The 24,506-nt window shown below is 50.0% G+C and overlaps 1 protein-coding gene across 1 annotated transcript in view; it reads left to right on the forward strand.

The window, feature by feature from the left end:
- ELAPOR1 (endosome-lysosome associated apoptosis and autophagy regulator 1) overlaps nt 1-24,506 on the forward strand; it is an 82,114-nt gene that overhangs the window by 9,277 nt on the left and 48,331 nt on the right. Inside the window, exons 2-3 of the mRNA XM_032799655.2 lie at nt 22,253-22,373; nt 23,256-23,448. Coding sequence (XP_032655546.1) covers nt 23,288-23,448 — 161 coding nt within the window. The 5' untranslated portion in view covers nt 22,253-22,373; nt 23,256-23,287. The remainder of the gene's footprint in view (nt 1-22,252; nt 22,374-23,255; nt 23,449-24,506) is intronic.

A 24,506-nucleotide genomic window follows, 5' to 3' on the forward strand; every position in this document is an offset into this window, starting at 1 on the left:
ATTAACCCTGTGAGCTAGAAAAGTGTTCTGATGTGCCTTGATTGCCATTATTCATACGGGCAATCAGGGCACTTAGGTGCTGGAACTGGAGGTGCTGTCGCATTGCCTGGCTTGAAGTGGTTTCCATCATACCCAAGGTTTACAGTTTGGTTCAGTGGCTCTCATCGCCCCTGCTGAAGGCTGGTCTACACTGGTCTACACTGAAAACTTGCATCAGCATTGCTCCATTTCCGAGGGGAGTGAAAAATCCACCCCCTGAGAGATGGCACTATGCCAGCCTAACCCTGGTGTAGGCAGCGCTAGGTCAACGGAAGGATTCTGTTATTGACCTAGCTGCCCTGGGAGAGCCCTTCTGGGGTGAGCCACCATGCTGACATGCAGCTGCAGCATTTAAGGATAGGCACACCTTAAGTGGGAGTCGGTGGCAGAGCAGGAAGTTGAACTTGGATCTTCAGCCGTCCATCCTCTTTGCTCTTTTCCTAGGGGATGTTTGCTTGGTTATCTACTGGGGCTGCTTCTGGTGCCGTTTGTGTATAGACAGAGCCATGTAACTGCTGCACTCATCAGACACATTTGCAGCCAACCTTTTCCCAAACACCAGTCACCTGTCAGCACCTGCCATGTTGTGCAAGCATGTTTGTACCAGTGCATTGCGGGAAATTCTAGACAGCTCCCATCCTGCATCTGCTGCTAGTGCCAGAGATGGGAAGGCCTGTGGATGGTGGGTAGTAGTAACATTGTGTGGTGGACTTGGATCCTCCCGCATGAAGAGCTGGGTGGTGGATCCTGGGTACAGCTATAGAATAAGGGTGATTCGCAGCCTGACAAGCTTGTTGAAGCCCTTGTCATAGGAGCCGGGCATCAACCCCGTCCTGTATGGAGTCAGTTTCCTTAGCTCTGCTGAGCACAGTGCCGTGCTTGCGTTGGTCACACCAGCAGCACTCAACTGGGGCTGCAGCAGCAACTCACCAGGAGCTTGGGGACATAAAATGGAGACGATTATGTTGCAGGGGAGTCCTGCAGCCTAGGTGCTGCCTCCAGAGACCACAGGCCCCAGCATGCAGTGCTCCACCTTAAGAACGGCCCTACTGGGTCAGACCAAAGGTCCATTTAGCCCAGTATCCTGTCAGCCGACAGCGGCCAATGCCAGGTGCCCCAGAGGGAGTGAACAGACAAGTTAATCACCAAGTGAACCAGCCCCTGAATGATCCATCTCCCAACACAAGCTGGGGCTATAGCCTTCTGTGACCTGTGGTCAGCTCTCTGTATTGCAGGGCCCATGGCTGCACAGTGGGCTGTCCTGGTCCTGTGAGCGCCTCACTGTCAGTCTGAACAGAACCACCCCAGCGCATCAGCACTGATGTGACTGGTCAGTCCCAGGGCCACAGACCCTGTGTAAATCAAACACAGCTTCTTGAGTGTTTATAAGCATTGGTCGGCCCTACCCCAGGCTGTTGCAGCTGGGATCAATTAGCTCTGCTTGTGCTGAAGTATTATTCCAACCAGATTTTGCATAAGAAACCTGGGAGGGATTTGTCCCCTGCTCTAAAGTTACAGTGCAGCCTGCTGATCCCCTTCAAAACTGAATTGCCTCTTGATTAGACTCTGGAGTTATTGTCCTGTCTCCCAGCTCACCAGCTGTTCTCAATGTAGGTCTCAAAAGGAATAGCTTGGTGAGATGTGCACTGTCCCTCTAAAACAGACTAGCAAGGGGCATCACTTTGTGTATTCCTTCCTCCACTTCTGGAACACTCCGCTGGTGTCATGTGCCTGTCGGCATATCTCACCCCTTGCCCTGAGCGAAGGATGGGGGCGGGGGGGGGAGGAAGGGGACTGTGATTGGCCTGGCTGCGTATGGGGACATGCATGTGCACGCACACACCCGTTAACTCTTATCACGGAACCCAGGGAAGGTATCCAGCTGACCTCACTTGATGGAAGGAGGTTCTATTCCATGCTGCCCATCTCCACTGTGAGCATCAGGGTGTGTGTGGGGAGGGGGTCAGCTGTGCCTTTATCATGCCCGTAGGGCTTGATCCCATGTGCTCTGACCATGGTGGGAGCCCTGCTGCTGGTGTCTGGGCTAATAATACAAATCTGGCTGGCTGGATTCGTGTCCTTTCAACTCCAGCCAGTGTAACTCTCACACAGGGCCTGATCCTGGCCCAGTGCCTCCACGGCAAAGTTGCCCATGACTTGAGTGGGAGTGAGAGTGGACCTGAATTGTCCCTGGTGTTGCATGTGCCCACTTGGCCTGCCTTGGGCAGTTCCTGGTCCATCTGCCCCCTGCAACCCAGAATAGAACAGAAAGGGCCCCAGCACATGGAGCTGACTCTGGAGCTTTCCACATGCCTGGTTCCAGTATTCAGACCTCGTCTGCAAGGGAGCTTCCTGAAGGTCTGATGGAGCCAGGAGCCTGCTGCCTTCATACCTTGGGGGCCTGCTGCCTTCATACCTTGGGGGCCTGCTGCCTTCATACCTTGGGGGCCACACCCCCACTGCAGTGTGAGTCATGAGTGACCCGCTGATGTCATGGCACTGCCTCAGAGTGGGAAAAGGCCTGGGGGTCCAGGCACCTTCAGAGGCTGTCTGTCCTAGGAGAAGGGTTGTGTGGGGAATCATAGAATATTAGCGTTGGAAAAGACCTCAGGAGGTCATCTAGTCCAACCCCCTGCTCAAAGCAGGACCAACCCCACCCAAATCATCCCAGCCAGGGCTTTGTCAAGCCTGACCTTAAAAACCTCTAAGGAAGGAGATTCCACCACCTCTCTAGTAACCCGTTCCAGTGCTTCACCACCCTCCTAGTAAAAAGGGTTTTCCTAATATCCAGCCTAGACCTCCCCCACTGCAACTTGAGACCATTACTCCTTGTTCTGTCATCAGGTACCACTGAGAACAGTCTAGATCCATCCTCTCTGGCACCCCCTTTCAGGTAGTTGAAAGCAGTTATCAAATCCCCCTCATTCTTCTCTTCTGCAGACTAAATAATCCCAGTTCCCTCAGCCTCTCCTCATAAGTCGTGTGCTCCAGCCTCCTAATCATTTTTGTTGCCCTATGCTGGACTCTTTCCAATTTTTCCACATCCTCCTTGTAGTGTGGGGCCCAAAACTGGACACAGTGCTCCAGATGAGGCCTCACCAATGTCGAATAGAGGGGAATGATCACATCTCTTGATCTGCTGGCAATACCCCTACTCAGGCTAAAATGCCTAGGCAGAGGATGTACCGGTCCTTAGACAAGCTCATTCTTTGTCCATGGGGAGGTGCAGGATTCTGCCTGTCTGAGGGAGTGAGAGGAGTGCTCAGGGCCAGCATGGGTTTCATTTCCCTGGTCTGCCACAGACTCTCCCCGTGACCTTGGGCACCTCTGCCGTGGAGTTGGCAGGGTAACTTCCAGTCTGGACGGACCTTCCTACACTGGCTCACTGTCACAGCCCCCGACTTCGAGAGCCCAGGCACGAATGCAGGACAGGCTAACAGTCTCAGTCCCCCAGCTGTGCCCTGCCCTGCCCCACCCCACCACATGTGCCGGGATCAATGCAGTAATGATTGTGGGGCTCAGATGCTACAGCAGGGATGGGCAAACTTTTGGCCCAAGGGCCACACCTGGGTATGGAAGTTGTATGGCAGGCCGTGAATGCTCATGAAATTAGAGGTTGGGGTGCGGGAGGGGGTGAGTACTCTGGCTGGGGGTGCAGGCTCTGGGGTGGGGTCAGAAATGAGGGGTTTGGGGTACAAGAGGGGGCAGTGGATGGAACAGAGGGCTTGGGAGTATGGAAGGGGGTCCAGGCTGAGGCAGGGGGTTGAGGTGTGGGAGGGAGTATGGGCTCTGGGCTGGAGGTGTGGGTTCCGGGTGGGGCCATAAATGAGGGGTTCAGGGTGCAGGACGGGGCTCTGGGCTGGGGCTGAGGGGTTCGGAATGGGGGAGGGAGCTCTGGGTTGGGGCAGGGTAGTGGGATGCGAGGTGTCTGGGGGCCTCTGGGGTGAGGCCAGGGATGAAGGGTTTTGGGGTGCTGGAGGGTGCTCCAGGCTTGCACCAAGGGGTTCAGAGGGCAGCAGGTGGCTCAAGGCTGGGGCAGGGGGTTGTGGCACAGGAGGTCAGAGGTGCAGGATCTGGACGGCGTGTACCTGAAGCAGCAACATGTCCGCCCTCCGGCTCCTATGCACGCTGCCCCAGCCGCAGGCGCTGCTAATGGGAGCTGTAGAGCCAGTGCCTGGGGCAGGGGCAGCATGCAAAGTCCTCTGGCTGCCCCTACCCATAGGAGCTGGAGGGGGGACATGCCACTGCTTCCTGGGAGCCGCGTGGAGCAGGGCAAGCCCCTAATCCTGCTCCCCTTTGGGAGCTTAAAGGCCAGATTAAAAGGTCTGACAGGCTAGACGCAGCTCACAGGCCATAGTTTGCCCATCCCTGTGCTACAGTGCTCAGGTTAGATGGGCTCTGGGCGATTGAGCAGTATGCTGGGAAGTGGGCGTCAGATGGGGGTCCCATTGCCAATGTAGGGGCACAGCTGGTCCATGCAGAGTTTGGACTTTGCCTCCAGAGAATTGTTCTACTCTGCAGCTGCTGTGAAAGTGTCGGTCTGCCCCACCAAGTGTTGGCTCCGGGAGGGCGAGTGTGAGCCGCAAGCTCTCCCATGTGGCACTTCCCAGGCTCCCTGTGTGTTTGCTCAGCTACATACAGCAGATATGCCATTAACCTTCCCCACACAGGCAGGTTCTGAAGTGTTTTGTTCCTCTGGGAAAGGCCAGCTTTGCAGCTTGTAGAGGAGACTTCTGTGGGCTCTGGGCCAGGAAGCTAACATTTGCCTCAGCAGACAATCTGAGCAAACCTAGGGCCACAAGGAGCTGGCCGCAGCAAGGCCATGTTATACCCAGTCCCCTTACAGGTGGAGGGGGGGCAGGAGGGGAGAATGAGAGGCTCCCCTTGGTGTTGTCTCGCTGCAGGGCCAGCTACCCTTGTGTTCAGAGAGCACAGAGCCTGCCCCAGCTGGGCATGCCAGACATGTGCACAGTGGGGGAGCCAGCAGCGTGGTACCCCGTGTCCAGAGGAAGTGTGATCCCTGGGAGCCTAGGCATAGCAGCTCTCTGAAGTCCGGATGAATGTGCTTCATACATCACTCAGCTGGTGCTTCTGCATAGAGCAGATTCAGCATCTTGTGGCTCATAAACCACCCCTGGCTTATTAGACACATTTGCATAGATGAGCAGCTCAGCATTAGCTAGCTTGGCACTCAGCCGTAGCAGCAGAGTGGGATCTGCTCATCCATGGTCCCTGCGCTCTAAAACCAGCCTTTCCAGGTCTGAAAATGCCATTTGGTGAGGTGCGCAGGAATCTGTCCCAGGCAGGCATCCTCCACTACTGTAGAATCTGGACAAAGATTTGAGCCACTAGAGCTGTGAAGACAAACTTCCCAGTGGAGCCAGCTTTGCTGGCTGCCTGAGTCTGCAGGCAGAGCAGCACCTCAGTGCTTTTCCACTTCTTATGCGTCTTTGCAGCTTTTCTTCACAGCCCTGTGGGGAGAAGCCTGAAACTGACATGAACAAGGTGAACTCTCTGCTTTGGCTTGGAAAAGGGCTCAGCAGTAGAAAAGCATTGGAGCTATTTACTGGGATGAAGGAGATCTCGGAAGATGGACTAGATGAGGGATGAGTAGCGGGCAGATCCTAGCCCCTCCAAGCAAGGCTTTGCTTTCATCCATAGCCTGCCCTTTAGTGTGTAGTTACCACAGCAAGTATGACACCCTCTGGTGCGTCCATTTCACCCTCTTCTGAGCCCTCCCATGGAATTGGCATGACAAGGGAGGAGATCCCAGCCGTGACTGCAGCTAGTCTGTATTTGATGGCAGGAGCAATAGATCATCTGAAGTGTAATCTCGCTGGGGCAAGTACTGTCATCTGTGTTACGCCTATGGAGCCTAGTGTCATGGGGCCCTAAGCCAGGAGGTAGGCGCCTAGGCATTGCTGTAATGCACATGATAGATGAGTAATAATTATGAATAGCTCACCCTTTGCAGAGTTGGCTCGCCAGCCGTGCGGAGGCCGTACCCTTTCCTGCGGGACCAGTCGTCACAAAGGAGCAGGGCTGCTTTAACATGAGCCAAATAAGACATGGCACATTCTGCCTTCAGCAGCAAGTGTCAGTCTCATTTCAGGTGCCTACAGAACAGCATGTGTGAGCAGCAGAATAGTTTCCAGGACATGCGGTAATATCTCAAGGGCCCTGGCTTGTGGGAAAGGGAGCTGTCCCCGGGCCCAAGCCTGGTCCTGCTCTCGGAGCAGTGTGGCAGGGACTGGAAATGACACTGAGCTCTTGGCCTTTAATCTTCAAACACGCTCCCAGTATGATTTCAGGCTTCTCGCCCCTTTGAGAAGCAGGCAGGCCATCAGCCTTGTGCTGCAGGTGGGGAAGTTAAAGCCCAAACTTTCAAAAGTGGCCACTGTTGGTTGTTTTTTTTGTTGTTGTTTTTTGTGTTTTCCTGCATGCCTAAGTTTTTGGATCTCTGTGTAAGATGCTGGGGCCTGATCTGACATGTTGGGCACCCACCACCCCATTGACTTCAGGTGGATACTTGGCACCTTCTGAAAATAAATTCCCAGGCGTCTGCTGCTAGGCTTCCCAAAACAGGCCTCAAATTCAGTGGCTGAACTTGAAACCTTAGCCCTGAATTGCTGAAGGCCCTGTGCTCAGCATGGAGCAGAGCCATTGGTGGACCCCTGATTCCTCACCCTGGACTTTAGCCAATAGTCAAGGCTTCCTCTTATTCAGTAGTTGGCCTAACAATGATCCAGCTAGTGAGAGGGAGGTTCTGGGCCAGTGTTTCATGAACCATAAGGGCTAAGCATTCCCACGGGCCCAGATTCACACTGGGGTGGTTTTTCTCTATCTGGCAGGGGCACTGAGGACAAACTCAGTAATATCTGAGGCATGGATATTATGAGGCCATATAAGCACTTGGACAGAAGAAACAATATAGCATAGTGTGTATGTCATTTTAGGTTGCAAAGGTCAGGCCAGAAATAAGGCAAATCTAATTAGCTGTTGGAACTCAGTGGATTTAGTCACTTGGAGACTTTACATTGAGTTGGATGTCTCTCTTAAATTTAAAAAAAGTGGGGGGGGGGGCATGGGGAGGGGCCACTGGCTCAACAGCCAGGCAGGCAGGAATTGCTGGGTGAGGTTCTCTGGCCCATTCTCTGCAGAAGGCCAGACTGGATGATCAGAATGATCCCTTCTGGCCTTAAGTCAGTGGTAACTGCAGTTTGGTCAGTGTGTTTCTTCTCTGATCCACTCACATACGCTGCTCAAAAGGAAAATCTGTGCCTTGTCATAACAGTTTGGTCCTGGATGCGCTGCAACAGAGATCAAGAGATTTCACAAATCTCTATGGCACATCAGGCAGACTTAATGTGAAAGATTTTTCTCTTGCTTTTTCTTTTCCCTTCCAGCTATGAGTTGTTATGAAACATCCAAGGTTTGTTTCTGCAAACCTGAACAATGAATGTTTCAAAAGGCCCTTTTTTACCAACCTGGAAACAGTTTTGAAACCTCAGCTACACCATATTTAATAGAAATGTTTTTCTGGAGCTGTTCTAAATTTACAAGTCCCCTCCTTGCCACCACTTCTTATAATAAAAAAGTAACGTGCAAAAAAGCCAAGCCCAATGCCCTATTAATGCGATATTAAAACCGCTCTGTTAACCTCACATAAGGAACTGCAAGAGTCAGTCCCCAGCAATGGGGGCTCAAGCCCATTCAAACCATGCAGTTATGGGGGGATAGGGTTTGTTTCCCCTGGTGGCGGCTGGGGACTGTAGTGGAGATGTTCCGCACAATGGGGACTGACTAGACATTGGAGTAAGAGGGTCCCTGGCAGGCCCAGGTGAGAGGAGCAATGGAACCCCCCAGCAGAGGGGTCAGCGTGGTGGTTGCAAAGGGCAAGCTAGTGCTACCGCTGTTGGCTTGATTGTAGTTTTGGGGGTGGATTTTGCTTAGGGAAGATTAGCTAAAGAGGCTAATGGAGGAGGAGGCAGGGAAAGCGGGGGGAGGGAGTGCATGGGAGGGGTTTGGAGCAGAGAATGGCAGCAGTAACAGTAACCAGTAAAAAGTGGCTGGCCCAGTGGCTGGGGAGCTGGGTGTGGACTCGGGGGAGCTGAGGTCAGGTTCCCGTCAGTGCAAGGGGGATAACAGCAGTGGCCTGCCTGCCAGGGGTGTGCCTAGGCAAATGCGTTACAGGGTGCCATGTTCAGCTGCAGTGTGTGTGGGGGGGGTGTCACATCAGTACCTACAGCAGATGATATGATCAGTGTCCAGCGGTCCCTGATGCAGCAGGTGCTGCAGGGGGGCCTGGACACCACCTGCCCCCCAGGATTGGGATCTGCTCACCATCCTGGGGACTGGCCCTTCAGTCCAATTCCCCATGGTATGGAGGTCTCTGTGCATTTTGGGGAGCAAACCCCTGTGCTGGGGAAACTGGAACTGAAAGTGTGGGGAAAACCAGTAACATTCTAGAAAAGCATGTGGGTGAAATTCACCTTGGTGTGTAAGGTCCCCTTACCTGGAGTTAGGGGGTGAGGATGCAGGGGAAGCAGCCACACAGCCCCACCCTGCGCAGCCCCTGCCTCCCACAGAGGCATCTCCACACAGCCCTCAATGGGAGGTAGCGATGTACTGGAGAGTGGCTCTCAATGTTCCCAGACTGCATACCCTGGTCAGGAGTCTGATTTGTCTTCGTAACCCAAGTTTCACCTCCCTTAAAAACTATATGGTTACAAAATCAGACATAAAAATACCAAAATGTCCCTGCACACTCTTACTGAACAATGGGGTGCTTCCTTTCTCATTTTTACCATATAATAAAATAAATCAATTAGAATCTGAATCTTGTACTTACATTTCTGTGTACAGTATATAAAGCAGCATAAACAAGTTGTTGTCTATATGAAATTTTAGTCTTTGCTAGTGCTTTTTATGTAAAACTAGGCAAATATCTGATGTACCCTGGAAGACCTTTGTGCATAGGCACTACCTTCCTCTCTGCTGCATGGGTGCTTGACCCTTGGCCCTGCACCACCCTTGCCCTGCCCCAATTCCACCCCCTTCCCTCAAGTCATCACCCTGTCCCACCTCTTTACTGCCTCCTCTTCTTCCAGAAAGTCCTAAGCACCACCAAACAGCTGTTAAGCAGCAGGTGGAAAGCGCTGGGTGGGGGAGAAGCGGGGACGCAGCGCGCTCGAGAGAGGAGGCGGCGAGGAAGGAGTGGGGGCAGGGGGAGCTTGGCTGCAGTGGGTGCAGAGCACCCGCTAATTTTTCCCTGTGGGTGCTCCAGCCCCGCAGCACCCAAGGGTTGGCGCCTATGCCTTTGTGTACCCCTGGGAGTGCACGTACCCCTGGTTGAGAACCACTGTGCTAGCTCCAGTAGTCTCAACTGCCCATATGGGGAACAGAGCAGCCAGAGCTGCTGTTTCAGCCTAGGCTATGGCTCTGTGTCCCACCCATGTTTTGGCAGGGACAGTTTCTGCCCTGGCTACACAGGATTTGGGTCACTGACACCATCTCACCATGTGTGGAACACCCATGGAAAAAATTAGTGGGTGCTTAGCGCCCACCAACAGTCAGCTCCTCCTGCCCCAGTGCCTCTATCAGCTGTTCTGCAGCATGCAGGAGGTGGTTGGGGGAGAAGGACAGGAGCAGGGATGGGGTGCGCTCAGGGAAGGGGGCAGAACTGGGTGGGAAGAGGTGGGGTGCGACTGGGGGGGTGTTGGGTCCTGGGGCAGAGCAGGTGGTTGTGTACCCCTGGGGTCTGGAAGAAGCCGCCACTTGTGATTTGGGTGGTGGGTGGATGGGAACAAACATCCAGCTACCTACAGCAATGGAAGCACTGTTGTGTTTTTACTTCATGCATTCCCCTGTGGTATCTCTGAAATGAGGTTCAGGGTGCTGGAGAGGAGAGCCTTGGAGAGATGCTCTTCCCTTTCTGCTAAAAACCTAAATAGATAAAAATATGAATCCAACCTGGTGCTGGTTCAGGGGAAGCCCTGAGTGAAACTGAGTAGAAACAAAAGTTGACCAGCCTGGTGTCCGAGTTGAGAGAGAGAGAGGCAGAAAACTGGGAAAACGGCATTAGCAGCTCTCCTTACATGCTCAGAATCCCCTTTCACTTGGCCGGGACAGAAGGAAGGCCGTGATACAATTTTTTTTTTTTTTTTTTTTTTAATAAAAATAAGATGTCCTTTTTATCAGACAAAACATCCTGCTCCTTAATTAGACTTTACACTGAATCGATAGCCATTATGTCTGTTATCTCCTCATCTCTGGCCTTGCTTACAAATCTCCTTCTCTCATTTATTTATGAGAGTTGTATTGTAGTAGCACCTAAGGGCCCCAGGCCCCATTGTGTGTGGTGCTGTACAAACACGCAACAAAACGATGGGCCTTGCTCCACGGAGCTTTGAAGCGAATGCTTTGTCAAGATACAGAAAGATCAATGGTTTTGTTGAATAAAATAAACTAGATTTTTTATAGTTTAAATCAAATACATATTTTCTTTTAAAAATAAACTATTCATAACTGTTAACCCTTAAATTTACTGTAATTCATTAACATTTAATTTAAAATAATATTCAAGCAGCAGGTGTTTGCCAAAGTTTTAAGGCCAGACTGTTTAACTGGTGGCAATCACTGGCTACATACCTGGAACCAGAGTTCGTTGAAGCGCCAAACTAGCTTTTGACAGCAGTCGCAGAAAATGTTTTTCTCATTTCAGTTTATTCAACTAGTTCAATACAATAACTAGGTCATTGAAAATTGAGAAAGTGATTGGGAGTTGAAAAAGCTGGCAAGCTTGTTTTTCATTTCCAGTCTCTGAATAAAAGCAAGGTGTACGAGGAAGAGCGCTACAGGTTCAAACATCTTGAAGGACATGGTGACCAGAAACAATCACTTCAATTCACTAAGTACAGAATACACCTTGTTTAATAAATCATTTCAAATGCAAAACACAAGTAAAAAAGGAAGCTGCTGTACCTAAGGTAGTTAAAAATAACTTACAGTTTTAAAAGGCTGGTTTTGTTTATTAATGTCATCTCTTAGTCATAGACTATGGGACATAATGCTCTTTTTGTTCTTTTTTAAAGTAAATTCCAATTTCCATTCAAATGCAGCTTGACACATCACAAATAAAAAAGAGTATCTAATAAATAAGAAATGCATTATAATTTAACATCCCTGTGGAGGGGAAAACACCACTGCAGCCCACCACTGTAGCATTTAATTTCAGAAAGGGGAACTGCACAAAAATGAGGAGGTTAGTTAAACAGAAATTAAAAGGTACAGTTCCAACAGTGAAATCCCTGCAAGGAAACTTTATAAAGACACCATAATAGACACTCAACTTACATGTATTCCCCAAATTAAAAAACATAGAGAACCAAAAAAGTGCCACTATGACTAAACAACATAGTAAAAGAAGCAGTTAGAGGCAAAAATTCATCCTTTAAAAAGTGGAAATTAAATCCTAGTGAGGAAAATAAAAAAGAGCATAAACTCTGGTAAATGACATATAAAAATATAACTAGGAAGGCCAAAAAAGAATTTGAAGAACAGGTAGCCAAAGACTCAAAGAGTAATAGAGAAAACTTTAAGTATATCTGAAGCAGGGAGCCTGCTAAGCAACCAGTGGAGCCACTGGATGATCGAGGTGCTAAAGGAGCACTCAAGGACGATAAGGCCATTGTGGAGAAACTAAATGAATCCATTGCATCTGTTTTCATAGTTGGGGATGCAAGGGGGATTCCCTAACCTGAGCCATTCTTTTTAAGTGACAAATCTGAGGAACTGTCCCAGATTGAGGTGTCATTAGAGGAGGTTTTGGAACAAATTGATAGACTAAACAGTAGTAAGTCACCAGGACCAGATGGTATTAACCCAAGAATACATACTGGGCTGCATTAGTAGGAGCATTTCCAGCAGATCAAGGGAAGTGATTATTCCTGTCTATTCGGCATTGGTGAGGTCACATCAGGAGTGTTGCATCCAGTTCTCTTCCTCCACCCCCCCACCCTCCCCAAAAAAAAGGATGTGGACAAATTGGAGAGAGTCCAGCGAAGGGCAACAAAAATGATCAGGGGGCTGGGGCACATGACTTACGAGGAGAGGCTGAGGGCATTGGGCTTATTTAGTCTGCAGAAGAGAAAAGTGAGGTGGGATTTGATAGCCTTCAACTACCTGAGTGAAGGTTACAAAGAGGATGGATCTAGACTGTTCTCAGTGGTGACAGATGACAGAACAAGGAGCAATGGTCTCAAGTTGCAGTGGGGGAGGTCTAGGTTGGCTATTAGGAAAAACTATTTCACTAGGAGGGTGGTGAAGCATTAGAATGGGTTACCTAGGGAGGTGGTGGAATCTCCTTCCTTAGAGGTTTTAAAGGCTCAGCTTGACAAAGCCCTGGCTGGGATGATTTAGTTGGGGTTGGTCCTACTTTGAGCAGGGGGTGGGACTAGATGATCTCCTGAGGTGTCTTCCAGTCCTAATCTTCTATGATTCTATGATGAGTTCTGAAGGAACTCAAATGTGAAATTGCAGAACTAATAACTGGTTTGTAACCTATCATTTAAATCAGTTTCTGTACCAGATGACTACAGGATAGCTAACGTGATGCCAATTTTTAAAAAGGGCTCCAGAGGTGATCCTGGAAATTACAGGCCGGTAAGCCTCACTTCAGTACCAGGCAAACTGGTTGAAACTATAGTAAAGAACAGAATTGTCAGACACACAGATGAACATAATTTGTTGTGGAAGAGTCAACATGGTTCTTGTAAAGGGAAATCATGCCTCACCAATCTACTAGAATTATTTGAGGGGGGTCAACAAGCATGTGGACCAAGGGGTTCCAGTGGATATAGTGTACTTAGTTTTTCAGAAAGCCTTTGACAAGGTCCTTCACCAAAGGCTCTTAAGCAAAGTAAGTTGTCATGAGATAAGAGGGAGGGTCCTCTCATGGATGGGTAACCGGTTAAAAGATAGGAAACAAAGGGTAGGAATAAACGGTCAGTTTTCAAAATGGAGAGAGGTAAATAGTGGTGTCCCCAGGGGTCTGTGCTGGGCCCAGTTCTATTCAACATACTCATAACTGATCTGGAAAAGGGTAATCAGTGAGGTGGCGAAATTTGCAGGTGATACAAAACTACTGATGATAGTTAAGTCCAAAACAGACTGTGAAGAGCTACAAAGGGATCTCACAAAACTGAGTGACAAAGTGGCAGATGAAATTCAGTGTTGATAAATGCAAAGTAATGCGCACTGGAAAACGTAATCCAACTATACATGCAAAATGATGGGGTTTAATTTAGCTGTTACCACTCCAGAGATCTTGGAGTCATTATGGATAGTTCTCTGAAAACATCTACTCAATGTGCTGCGACAGTCAAAAAAGCAAACAGAATGTTGAGCATAATTAAGAAAGGAATAGATAATAAGATGGAAAATATATTGCCTCTATATAAATCCATGGTACACCCACTCCTTGAATATTGGATGCAGATGTGGTCACCCCACCTCAAAAAATATATTGAAATTTGAAAAGATTCAGAAAAGGGCAACAAAAATGATTAGGAGTGTGGAATAGCTTCCGTATGAGAAGAGATTAATAAAACTGGGACTTTTCAGCTTGGAAAAGTTACAACTAATGGGGGATATGATAGAGGTCTATAACATCATGACTGGTATGGAGAAAGTAAATGAGGAAGTGTTGTTTACTCCTTCTCATAACACAAGAACTAGGGGGTCACCAAATGAAATTAATAGGCAGCAGATTTAAAACAAACAAGAAATACTTCCTTTTTCTACACAACACACAGTCAACCTGTGGAACTCCTTGCCAGAGGATGATGTGAAGGCCAAGAGTATAACAGGGTTCAAAAAAGAACTAGATAAGTTAATGGAGAATAGGTCTATCAATGGCTATTATCCAGGATGGGCAGGAATGGTGTCCTTAGCCTCTATTTGCCAGAAGCTGGGAATGGATGATAGAGGATGGATTGTTCAATAAATACCTTGTTCTGTTCATTCCCTCTGGGGCACCTGGCATTGGCCATTGTTGGAAGACAGGATACTGGACTAGATGGACCTTTGTATGGCTGTTTTTCTCATAACAAAAATGTAAAAATTAAGAATCTGAATGAATATAAAACTATATAAAGTTTAAATCAATGTGTATAGATATAGTCTATCCTCCTGGTTAACAAAAAGAAGCACCAAATTTTGTGTAAATGTTTTTAGTTGCAAATATACATATTTTAATGGTGACCAATCAGTGTGAATCAGCCATTCTTTAGGAAAATAACTGAAGTACAAATGCAAAACATGATTAAAATCAGTGACTTAGGTCAATTCACCCAGATGCTCATAAACCATTAAGGGGCAAGTTTTCAACATACTCATTCTTAAGAACTTAATTCTGTTCAGCTATTGTGAGGTCAACATGGAAATTGAACCCAGCAGGATTGGTCCTTTACGTTGCTAAATCCTCTGGCTGCTTGCCTACCACTTCTGAAAATTAAATGTTCCAGCAGGTCTTACTGGTCTTAAGTGTTGCTTTAACTCGTAGGTAAATATCCCTCCCTCCCTCCCTGCTCTGGATATCAGCTTTCAAGGTAGCTTGTGGTGGGGAAACATAAGCCCAGTAACAGATGTTCTTCCATATGGCCATATTGAACAGGATCAAAGATAAGGTGAGGCTGGTCAGAAGGTTCCTGCGCCTCTTCTAAAGTGAGGCGGGCGGGGGAGAGGTGTCGTACGGGAAGCCCTGCACTCCTATCCCAGCATGTGAGAGCTGGTTTACTCTGGCATCTAGGAAAAAAGTTAATTTGTTTTCTCTGTTCTCACATCTGAGTTCTGTGTGCAGATCCAAGGCCGTGTGAGGCGGCGAGCCTGAGGCTCTGTAGGCAGCTGTGCTTCAGATGAGCAAGGAAAGGGGGATGCCCTTGTGCTCCCTACCCCTCCTATAGCCCTTTCACCCAAGGACCTCGCTAATTAGAACTGAGCCTCACAACTAGCCAAAGGACAGGCCCCAGTGCATTAGGAGCCAGGGCTGGTGGGAGGTGCTCGGACGGTACAAGGACCTCCGGAGAGCAGAAGGGAGAGTCTTTATCTCCATTTCACAGGTGGGAAACCTGAGGCATAGAAAGGGGAAGGGACTTGTGCAGTCACACACTGAGTCTGTGTCATAGGCAGGGATAGAATCCAGGAGTCTGACATGCCGACAGACCCAAGTAGTCAGCCGAGCTGCCAAAAGCCCGAGGAGCCATTAGCAATCTCCTGAGGCAGCCAGTCTGCCTGCTGTGGTTTGTGTCTGTGTGCTTTAGTTGTGTGTGATGAGATAAGTAAACACTGTGGGCACCAGTTCAGCTTATGAAACATCTGGTGTGAATGTCTCTTAATTGCTCCTGCTTCCTTAGGCAGAACTCTGCGTCCGGGTTTACCTAGGAACCTGTTTAATGAACAACGTTCATTGTCACACTAACCCCTGGGTCCCGCCAAGATAAACATGCCGCTTTCATAAGGCAGGGAGCGCTGGCCTGGCTGCTCGCTAAGTTCATGCAACCCCCCTCAGGCTTTGGAATGTTGTCAAACTAAACTGGAGCCCATGGTTTAAATTAAACTGTGTGTGAAACCGAAGGCTACTTGAATGTTGCTGGGTTTTTTTACATTAAAGTTTATAAGGCTCAGAAACGCAGGGCTCTGTCCAGCCCTGCCTGGGTGCAGCAGCAACTCCCCCAGGCCCGAGGGGTTTGGATTATTTGGGCAGCAGTAGTGTGAGAGGCCTGTTGTCCAAACCCACAGAAAAGAGAGCTACCCTACCCCAATCGAGCTTACAATTGAAGTCCAAGAGGAGAGATCGGCAGATACAACAAACTGATGCGGGGAAGGCACATGGCAGCAGTGAGACCATTAGGACCAGCATAAGTGATTCCTATTGTTTCTGTATGCTCCTCCAGGGGTTGGTTGGCTGTATCTGCCTGTTGTCTCTTGTCTTGTGCTGATTGGTGCAGGGATCCGCCTCTTGTTCTGTGAGTGTGCAGCGCCGAGCACAAGAGCCCTAAGCTACACAACATTTTGATCAATGACCTGGAGGAAAACAGAAAATCTTCACTGCTAAAGTTTGCAGATGACACAAAACTGGGGAAAGTGGTAAATAGCAGAGGACAGGTCACTGATACAGAGTGATCTGGGCACAAGCCAACAATATGTGTTTTTAATAGGTTAAATGTATCCATCTAGGAACAAAGAATGCAGGCCACACATACATGATTGGGGATTCTATCCTGTGGAGCAGGAAGTCTGAAAAAGATTTGGGGGTTGCAGTGGATAATCCGCTGAACATGAGCTCCCAATGTGACGTATTGGCCAAAAGTGCTAATGCCATCCTGGCATGCATAAACCAGGGAATCTCAAGTAAGAGCAGAGAGGTTCTTTTACCTTTACATCTGACCCTGGTGCAATCGGTGCTGGAATATGGTGTCCAGTTCTGGTGCCCATAGTTCAAGAAGGATGTGGATAAACTGGAGAGGGTTCAGAGAAACGCCATGCAAACGACTCAAGGGTTAGAAAATGTGTCTTATAGTGATAGACTGAGCTCCTTTAGTCTATTTAGCTTACTGCGGAGAAGGTTAAGGGGTGACTTGATCAGTCTGTATGTACTTGCGTATTTAATAATGGGCTCTTCAGTCCAGCAGAGAGAGATCTAACATGATCCAATGGCTAGAAGTTGAAGCTAGACAAATTCAGACTGGAAATAAGATGTAAATTCTTAACAGCGAGTGTAATTAACCACTGGAGCAATTTACCAAACATCATGGAGGAATTCTCCATCACTGACCATTTGTAAATCAAGATGGGCTGTTTTTCTCAAAGCTCTGCTCTAGGAATGATTAAGGGAAGTTCCCTGGCCTGTGTCATGCAGGAGGTCAGACTGGGTGAGCACAATGGTCTCTTCTGGCCCTGGACTCTGTGTGAAACAGTGGGCTCCTAGTCCCTGAGTGGGCTCCCGGTGCCACCAGCTTACAAGGATCACAGTGTATGGGCGACCCCTGTACCCATCATCCTGCCCTTGCATTGACAAAGCTCAGTATTCAGCCCACATCTTCTCTGGTAGAGGTATCTGGAGAAGTCTTGGCCCATCTCTCTGACTCCTGGTCAGCACAGCTCAGTTGCGTGGCTTCGGCCGGATGACTCTGGGCATGGATGCCCCCTCAGCAAGTGCCTCGTGCAGGTTAAGCTGGCAGTGTAGCCCAAGCAGCATTGTCTGGCTGTGACGTGACGGCAGCTGTCTGAGGTTGAAGTTCTCCATGCAGTCAGGTAGCCAAGCACCCGATGCTTGGTCTGTAAAGAGCCTTCTGCTGCACAGCCCCTGCGGGGAGGGTTGGTGAAACAAGCACAGCCAGAACTTGCAAGCTAGCAGGTTCGTATCTAGCGAGGTTCTGGGTTCAGGCTCTCCCTGTCGGTGCCAAGCCTGGGGAAGGGGTGGTGGCACCTCTGCAATGCACCTTCACAATATGATGCATGGGGCCAGATTCCCAAAAGCTCAGCACTCCAATGGGGGTAGATGTACAGTAAAGCTCAGCTCTAATGTAGCACCCAAATAAGGGCTGATTTTTCAAAAGGGGTCAGTCAGCACCCCACCCGCTGGGCTCTTCTGAAAGGCCAGCCCAGATTGTGGGTGCTTTGAAAATTCTGGCCTTATCTGAAGCCTCTCCTGCCTGTCGCCTGGGTTGGGGGTTGGGCTTGGAAAGGGACCCACCACTTCCTTCTCACGCTGAGCCTTGGCTGCCGGAGGTTAGGTAACACAGTACGAAGGCAGCCCACGGACTTAACCCAGACAGACTTGCCAGTCAAATTAATGGACCTGATCCTGCGCTTTCAACAGTGGTTTATTTTTTAATAGCTGTAATTCTGTTGAGTGTAATGGATTTACTCCTGATTCCTACGGGGGCGAGTGAGATCAGGATCAGGCCCTCTCTGTGCAGCCCTGTCATACTTCAGCTTTGCTGCCGATCCTTCAGAAAGCATTGCCTCGTTTCACACCAGTGCTTCCAGTGGAAGGGTGCGGGCGCTTTCTCTGCCAGCGCTGTCATTGAGACAGCTTGCTCCAGCGAGCCCGCTGAGCTGATATCACTCGACAGTAAGTGGATCCTAATTGCTGGGGCTTTGTTTCCGCCAGCCCCTGCCAATGGCAGAGAACCCGCACGCAGTGAGGTAGGCTGTCTCGGGCACCTTTATGTGGTGGGCCGCTCCAAGCCACATTCATGTGGTGTGGGGCGTTTTGCTTTGAGCATGATGAGCCACCCAGCTAATCCCAACATGCTATGCTGATACATGGCCGCGTTTGCTCCGTAGGGGTTAGAGGTGAGTTTTCCCAGTGTGGAAGAGGGTGTATAACACGGGGCTGGTCGCAGCCTGTGAGGGAGCTGCCTGTGGGAGCCAGCTGAGGTCACTCAATTAGGGTGAACTGCAAACAAAATGGGGCAGACAAGCCCCGGAAGCTGGTGGTTATTCCAATACTTAGATTTACCAAGCCAGCACAGAACAGCTTCTGTAGTACCTCACTGGTTACTCAGAAGTTCAAACACCGCACTTCCCTTAACATGCCCAGCCTCAGGCCTCCATCTAGACACACACGTCAGATATGATGATTACTGAAAATCTTATCTCATCATATAAAAGAGAGGTTCTTCCAACCCCAAAAGATCAGCCATATACCTGGGTCCAATTATAACTTAGATCTTACCCAAAATACACGCTATAGCCAATTCTTGTTAACTAAACTAAAATTTATTAGAAAAGAGAAAGCGTTGGTTAAAAGATCAATATACATACAGACTTGAATTCAATTCTTGAGGTTCAGATACATAGCAGAGGTGAGCTTGTAGTTGCCAAAAGTCCTTTTAGAAGTAGTCCATAGGTTATAGTCCAATGTCCATATTCAAGGTGACTCCAGTCAGTGACTGGGGATCTCAATCCTTACGGCCTAAGATTTCCCTCTCTTGAAACCCAAAGCAGATCTGAGATGAAGAAGGATCGTTTCCCAGGGTTCTTATACATTTCCAGCAGCCTTTTGGCCTGAGAAACAGGCTTAACTATCCTTCTCCCAAACATCCTGGCAATTAGCACAGGTTAATTTATCCATTAAACAGTTCAGATACAGGTTACCACAGCCTTCAAAGAGACATATAGACAATAATAGTTTTTCACTCAAGTATCTTCCTAAATGTTGAATATTCCTTTTTTATTTTTGAATCAATGCTATAGCAATAGACAAGACTTGTTTGCTTATATCACAAGAGCTGAGCAAATACCTACCCTTCTACCTCTAACAATGCAGACTTGCATTTCAAAGCTCTATTCATCTACGGACCTTCGTAACAAGTCTCTAAAGTTTGGCCATGGGTCAGGTCAGTCTGTGAGGTAATTATAATAATTATAATATCTCATTGAAAGATGACAGGGCCAGAAAGAGTTAAACCCATAACATCACACAGCCGAGGGGCCCTGAATGTACGCTGGTGTCTGTCTGTGTGTGATCCTGCAGGCGAAGCCCTCGGGGCGTGGAGTGGTTCAGTGTCCACACGGCCTGTCTCATGCCCCAGCATGCACTGAAGGGGGAAGAGGAGTGTCAGAAGCAAGGAGAGGAGGGGTGGCCAAGTTAGCCTGGCACTTTGGGGACCTGAACCCAGATCTCCAGCTCCCCTAGAGACTCCAGTGTAACTGGGCATGGCCCTGGGTATGGCTACACTGCAGTGGGGAGTGAGCCCCTGGAGCCAAGCTTGGGGCCCAGCCTGCATCTCTGCCGGCACTACAGCCTCCCTGGTGCTGTTTCCAGTGGGCTGGCTCATCTCTGTGCACCCGAGCAGCCAGGCTTCCTCCCAGCTGCAGTGTAGATGGACCCTCCAGGCCTGAGTTTCCCATCTGTGCACTGGGGCTCACAGCATGGCCCTGCCATGCAAAGCAACTGTGGTGATGTAACGACTGAGGCACTCAGACCCTGCGGTACTGGGGGCCTAACAGACATCAGGCACGTTGATTCTGCTCTTCCCTGGCTTTGCCAGATGCCCGGTTGGCGGGATCTCGGAGATGGAAGCGTTGTCAGCCTCCGAGTTCTGAATTGTTCCCACGGACCCCTTTTCGCCCAGGGTCTGTCAGGCAAGTGAGGCTTAGATGGGTTTGAAAATAAAGCTTTAAAGAATTTGGATATAAATTGTTTCCCAGCTCTGTGAATCAGTTTCCCCTTCCACAGTTTTTTGCAATAGCATGACCCCTGCTCTTCTCCAGTAGCCCAGAGAGACTTTGAGGTAGGCAAGCCCTGGATTGCGAATGTTAAAAAAACAAGCAGTGGGGGCAGACTTCTGCAGCCCTTTTTTATACAACATAAAGAAACAACAAACAAACCTCAAATCCATTTGTCTCCCCTGTAAGGCCAAACAGAACAGCCAGCTCGAGCACCCTCTCTTCAGGTGCTTACGTTTAGGGAGCATGTTGGTCAGAGGGGCCAAATTCACTTCTTGGCTTCACTGGCGCACTGATTGCAGCGAGGGGGCGCAGATCCGATGGAGGGAGACCTGCCCGAAGAGGAATTGGGTGGTAAATGAGCACCTCTTGAACCAATTTGCCATCCAGTGTGTGCACTAAAGGAGCATCACACCCCTGTGCCAAGGGCAGAGGGAGGAAAAATAACAGGAGGAGAGTGGAAGCAGCTCCACCTGATGTCCTTTGCTTACGTGTGCTGTGTAACTTACAGATGCAGTTGCATCAACACCATGTTAGGCTCAGGACCTTCTTACTCAAGTCCTGTCTTACTACAGTCAGTCTACCAACAAGGAGCCCCTCCTGGCCATGGAGGAAATGCCGTGTCACCAGAGCAGTCTTGCAGTCCACGCAGCCAGGGCTAGGGAAAAGGGAGTATCAACTGATGCCTTCCTGAGCAGGGAAGGCACCAAACGGGGGCTCAGGAGAACTGGGGTTTATTCCCGGCTCTGCACTGGCCTGCTGGAAGACCTTGGGCGTGGTCCACAGAAGAGCTGGGCTGGCATCTGTGCACCTCAACTGCAGGGTCCCCTGGACATTGGGTCCCTTGTGCTGCTCCTTCAGCTGCAACTGTTTCCCTGCAGCGTCCTGTGCTCTGTCACTGCAGTGACTCCTCTACAGCCTGGGCCTGTAGTTTCCCTGATTTCTGCCCGGGCGAGAGGAACTAGAGGAGTGTGAATGTCTTGTTCAGCATGTGATCTGCTGGTGGCACGTGCCTGGTCACAGCAGGAACAAAGCAGGCATAGATAATCGTGGGTCAGACTTGGGTACAATCAAAATGGTGTAATTAACACATGCCCGTGTCATGGAAGGACAAGGACAAGGAAGGGGGCCTGGCCCTGGCTGTTATGGCCCTGAATAGACCAAAAACATGGATAAACTTAACTGGTGCCCATGTGGGCCAGGAACAACTAGCTCTCACATGGAAAGACTGATTGAAATTCTGTGGGCTCTTCTGTCCAGCAGCTCAGAGAAGTGGTAACCACTGGAGATGAACATTATCGGGCAGCATAGTTGCAGAGGGTGGGTATTGGGCTCAGTTCTTCTCTCATCCCCATGGAAAGTCCACAGGCCTCATGATGCAAGTGGGAGGAGAGTGGGGCCCATGGTCCCGCGTGTGCCCAGGCACTCACCAGCCTGACAACTAAAGAGGCAGGTGGTACCTAGTGGTTTTGCAAAAGCACCTGAGCAGCTTAGGCCCCAACTTTCATGGAAAGTCGACTCTCCTAGGCGCTGTGAAATCCCCCTGTGTCTCTCTGCATCTTCAGGCCCCTGGGGAAATCTGTCCCAAGGGCCTGGTGTACACTGGGAATAGCTCCAACTGGCCCTGGTCTGCTCACCAACCCCTGCCAGCATGATGGCGATGAAAACACCGATGAAGCTCCTCTTGGCAGGTGGTCCCCAGCTACAGCCAGGTGGGGGTGGGGTGTGAAAGGCCATGCTCATGCGTGTTTGGACCAGATTCTGATTCCGTGATGGTGAAACTCCATTGGCCCGATTCTGATCTCAGCTACACCAGTAATGTCAGGGCAGCGCGCCTGTGCTACACGGTGTGCCTGGAATCAGCCTGGCACAGGGGTGGGTCCAGCAGGAGGAGACAGGCCCGTAGCGCTCCCAGTGCACATGGCCGGTGCTGTGCGGGTCTCGCTCTAGCTCACCTCTGTGCTTTCTCTTCCAGTCTGAATACCACTACGAATACACAGCTTGTGACAGCCTCGGCTCGCGGTGGAGGGTGGCCGTGCCACACACTCCGGGACTCTGCACAGGCCTGCCAGACCCCATCAAGGGCACGGAATGCTGTAAGCTACTGACCTGCCCCAGCTGACCTGTGTTCCCTGCGCAGGTGGTGACTGGGGGAGGCTGCACTTGTCACATCTCATCTGTGCCACTGGCTTCCAAAACGTCCCCACCAGGCTGTTAGCAGGAGCAGGCCTGTACCCTTTCCCTGTGAAACATTGGGGTGGGGGGAGTGGGGTTTGCCACTTGCTTCCCAAGCAGCAGGCCAGCAAATATTAGGCCTGATTCTCCTCATGGAAATTAGGAGTAACCCCCTGAGGCCTCATTCCTCTCTGACCCTAGTGTAAATCAGGAGTAACTCCAACGAGGTCAGTGTAGCTAAACTGAGGTAGCACCAGTATGAGCGAGAGCAGACTCAGATCCTGTATGTCTGGGGTTTGTTGAGCATTTTTCCATGCAGTGATTATTTTAATAGAGGCTCCAGAGAAAGACAGTGTTTCATAAGCTACGGAATGGCACAGTTCCCTGAAAGGGACCAACAGAACCTGTCTGTGGATAGCAGCGGGCATTTGTTAACCAAGACTCAGCTTCTCTTCCGTTCCTGGGGGAGACTAGGAAGACAAGATTGCAGCAGGGGAGCCCTTTGAAGTGAGCTTTAAAGTTGCATCTGGAGAAGTGAGGTTTTACCCTTGAAAGCTTCTGCCTAAATAAATGTTGGTCTTTAAAGTGCCACCGGACTCCTGGTTGTTTTTAAAGTGAGCTGCGTATCAGTTCAGTCAGACGTACAGCCCTTAAAATGGGGATAACAGATCACACTATAGCCCCGCGCTGGGAGTCTATGATCCTGGCACTCCGGATGCAATACAAATACTGGGGATCACTGGCTAAACCCTGTTCCGTGTCCACCTCTCTCTGAGCTTGCTCTCTGGGGTTCTGTGTTACAGCTTTCTCCTGCAAAGCGGGGCAGTTCCTCGACATGAAGGACCAGTCGTGCAAGCCGTGTGCTGAGGGCAGGTATTCCCTGGGCACTGGCATCCGCTTCGACGAGTGGGACGAGCTGCCCCACGGCTTCGCCAGCATTGCAACCAACCTGGAGAGCGACAGCAGCATCTCAGAGTCCCTGGAGAACTGCACCACGTGAGTTGGTTGTTGTTGCGCCCTAGGGCACGGCCACTTTGAATGGAGCCCTGGGCTGCAGCCAACATCCTTGGCCCCCTGCAAGGACTCCTCTTGCCCCCTAGCAGACCTGAGCTGAACCAGCTTTGCTGCTCCAACCCTGCAGCACATGGCTCTCTGGTCCACCTGTTTGCCCCCATGTGTCTGAAGCACAGATGTGCTGTTCAGTGAGTTGCCAACCCGGAAGCCTGGTCCTTTTTCTAATGAAGTTGCGCAAAGGTTCCAGCTGCTTCTCCTGTTGCACAAGGAGGCATGTCGGGAGCTACAGATCTGCTAGAGTGTCCAGCCCACAGCCCGGAAAGACCCTTCCCTGCTGTACACTTTTCCAGGGTTTCTTTAACGCCGCTGTTGAATGTCCCAAGCTATAGAGTTTCCATCCTTCCCCTAGATGACCTCCTGCCATCAGGAAGTCTTTCCCAATAGTCTGGATTCACCCATTCTTAACATCCCTCCAGGTGTGCTGCACCCCTGGAGCTGTGCAGGCTCAACACTGCACTGCCACCTCCCTTCAATTTTTGCCCAGTGCATAAGTAACCTGTGGAACTGACTGTCATATGTTGTTAGTGAGGCCAAGCGCTCAGTAGGATTCAAAAAAATGGACTAGGCATCTCTGGATAAGAACAGCCACAGTTAGACTAAAGTGTTAATGTGATAAAGGCTATAATTCCTGGCGCATCATGGCATGAGCCGGCCAGCGACTGTCTGAGCTCTGAGCAATATTCCATCGGGACTCACTGAGATTCTTGCCCCTTCCTCTGCAGCAGCTGGTGCTGGTGCTGTTAGCGCCAGACTGGGCTAGATGGCACCTGGTCTGATCCAGGCTGGGGATCCTGCCACCTTCTAGGACCTGCCTCTTGCCCCTACCCCACTTCCACTCCTCCCATCTTCAGAGTTGCATAGGAAGCCTGGCACTCTTGCGGGCATGTCAGCCCCAGCTCTCTGACCAGGGAGGGTCCAGCAGCACCTGCCTGGGTGCAGGGATGGCCATTTTAAATCATCCCTGGTGGTATCTTTCTGCA

Source organism: Chelonoidis abingdonii, chromosome 4 (assembly GCF_003597395.2).
Source record: "Chelonoidis abingdonii isolate Lonesome George chromosome 4, CheloAbing_2.0, whole genome shotgun sequence".
Classification (NCBI taxonomy): domain Eukaryota; kingdom Metazoa; phylum Chordata; order Testudines; family Testudinidae; genus Chelonoidis; species Chelonoidis abingdonii.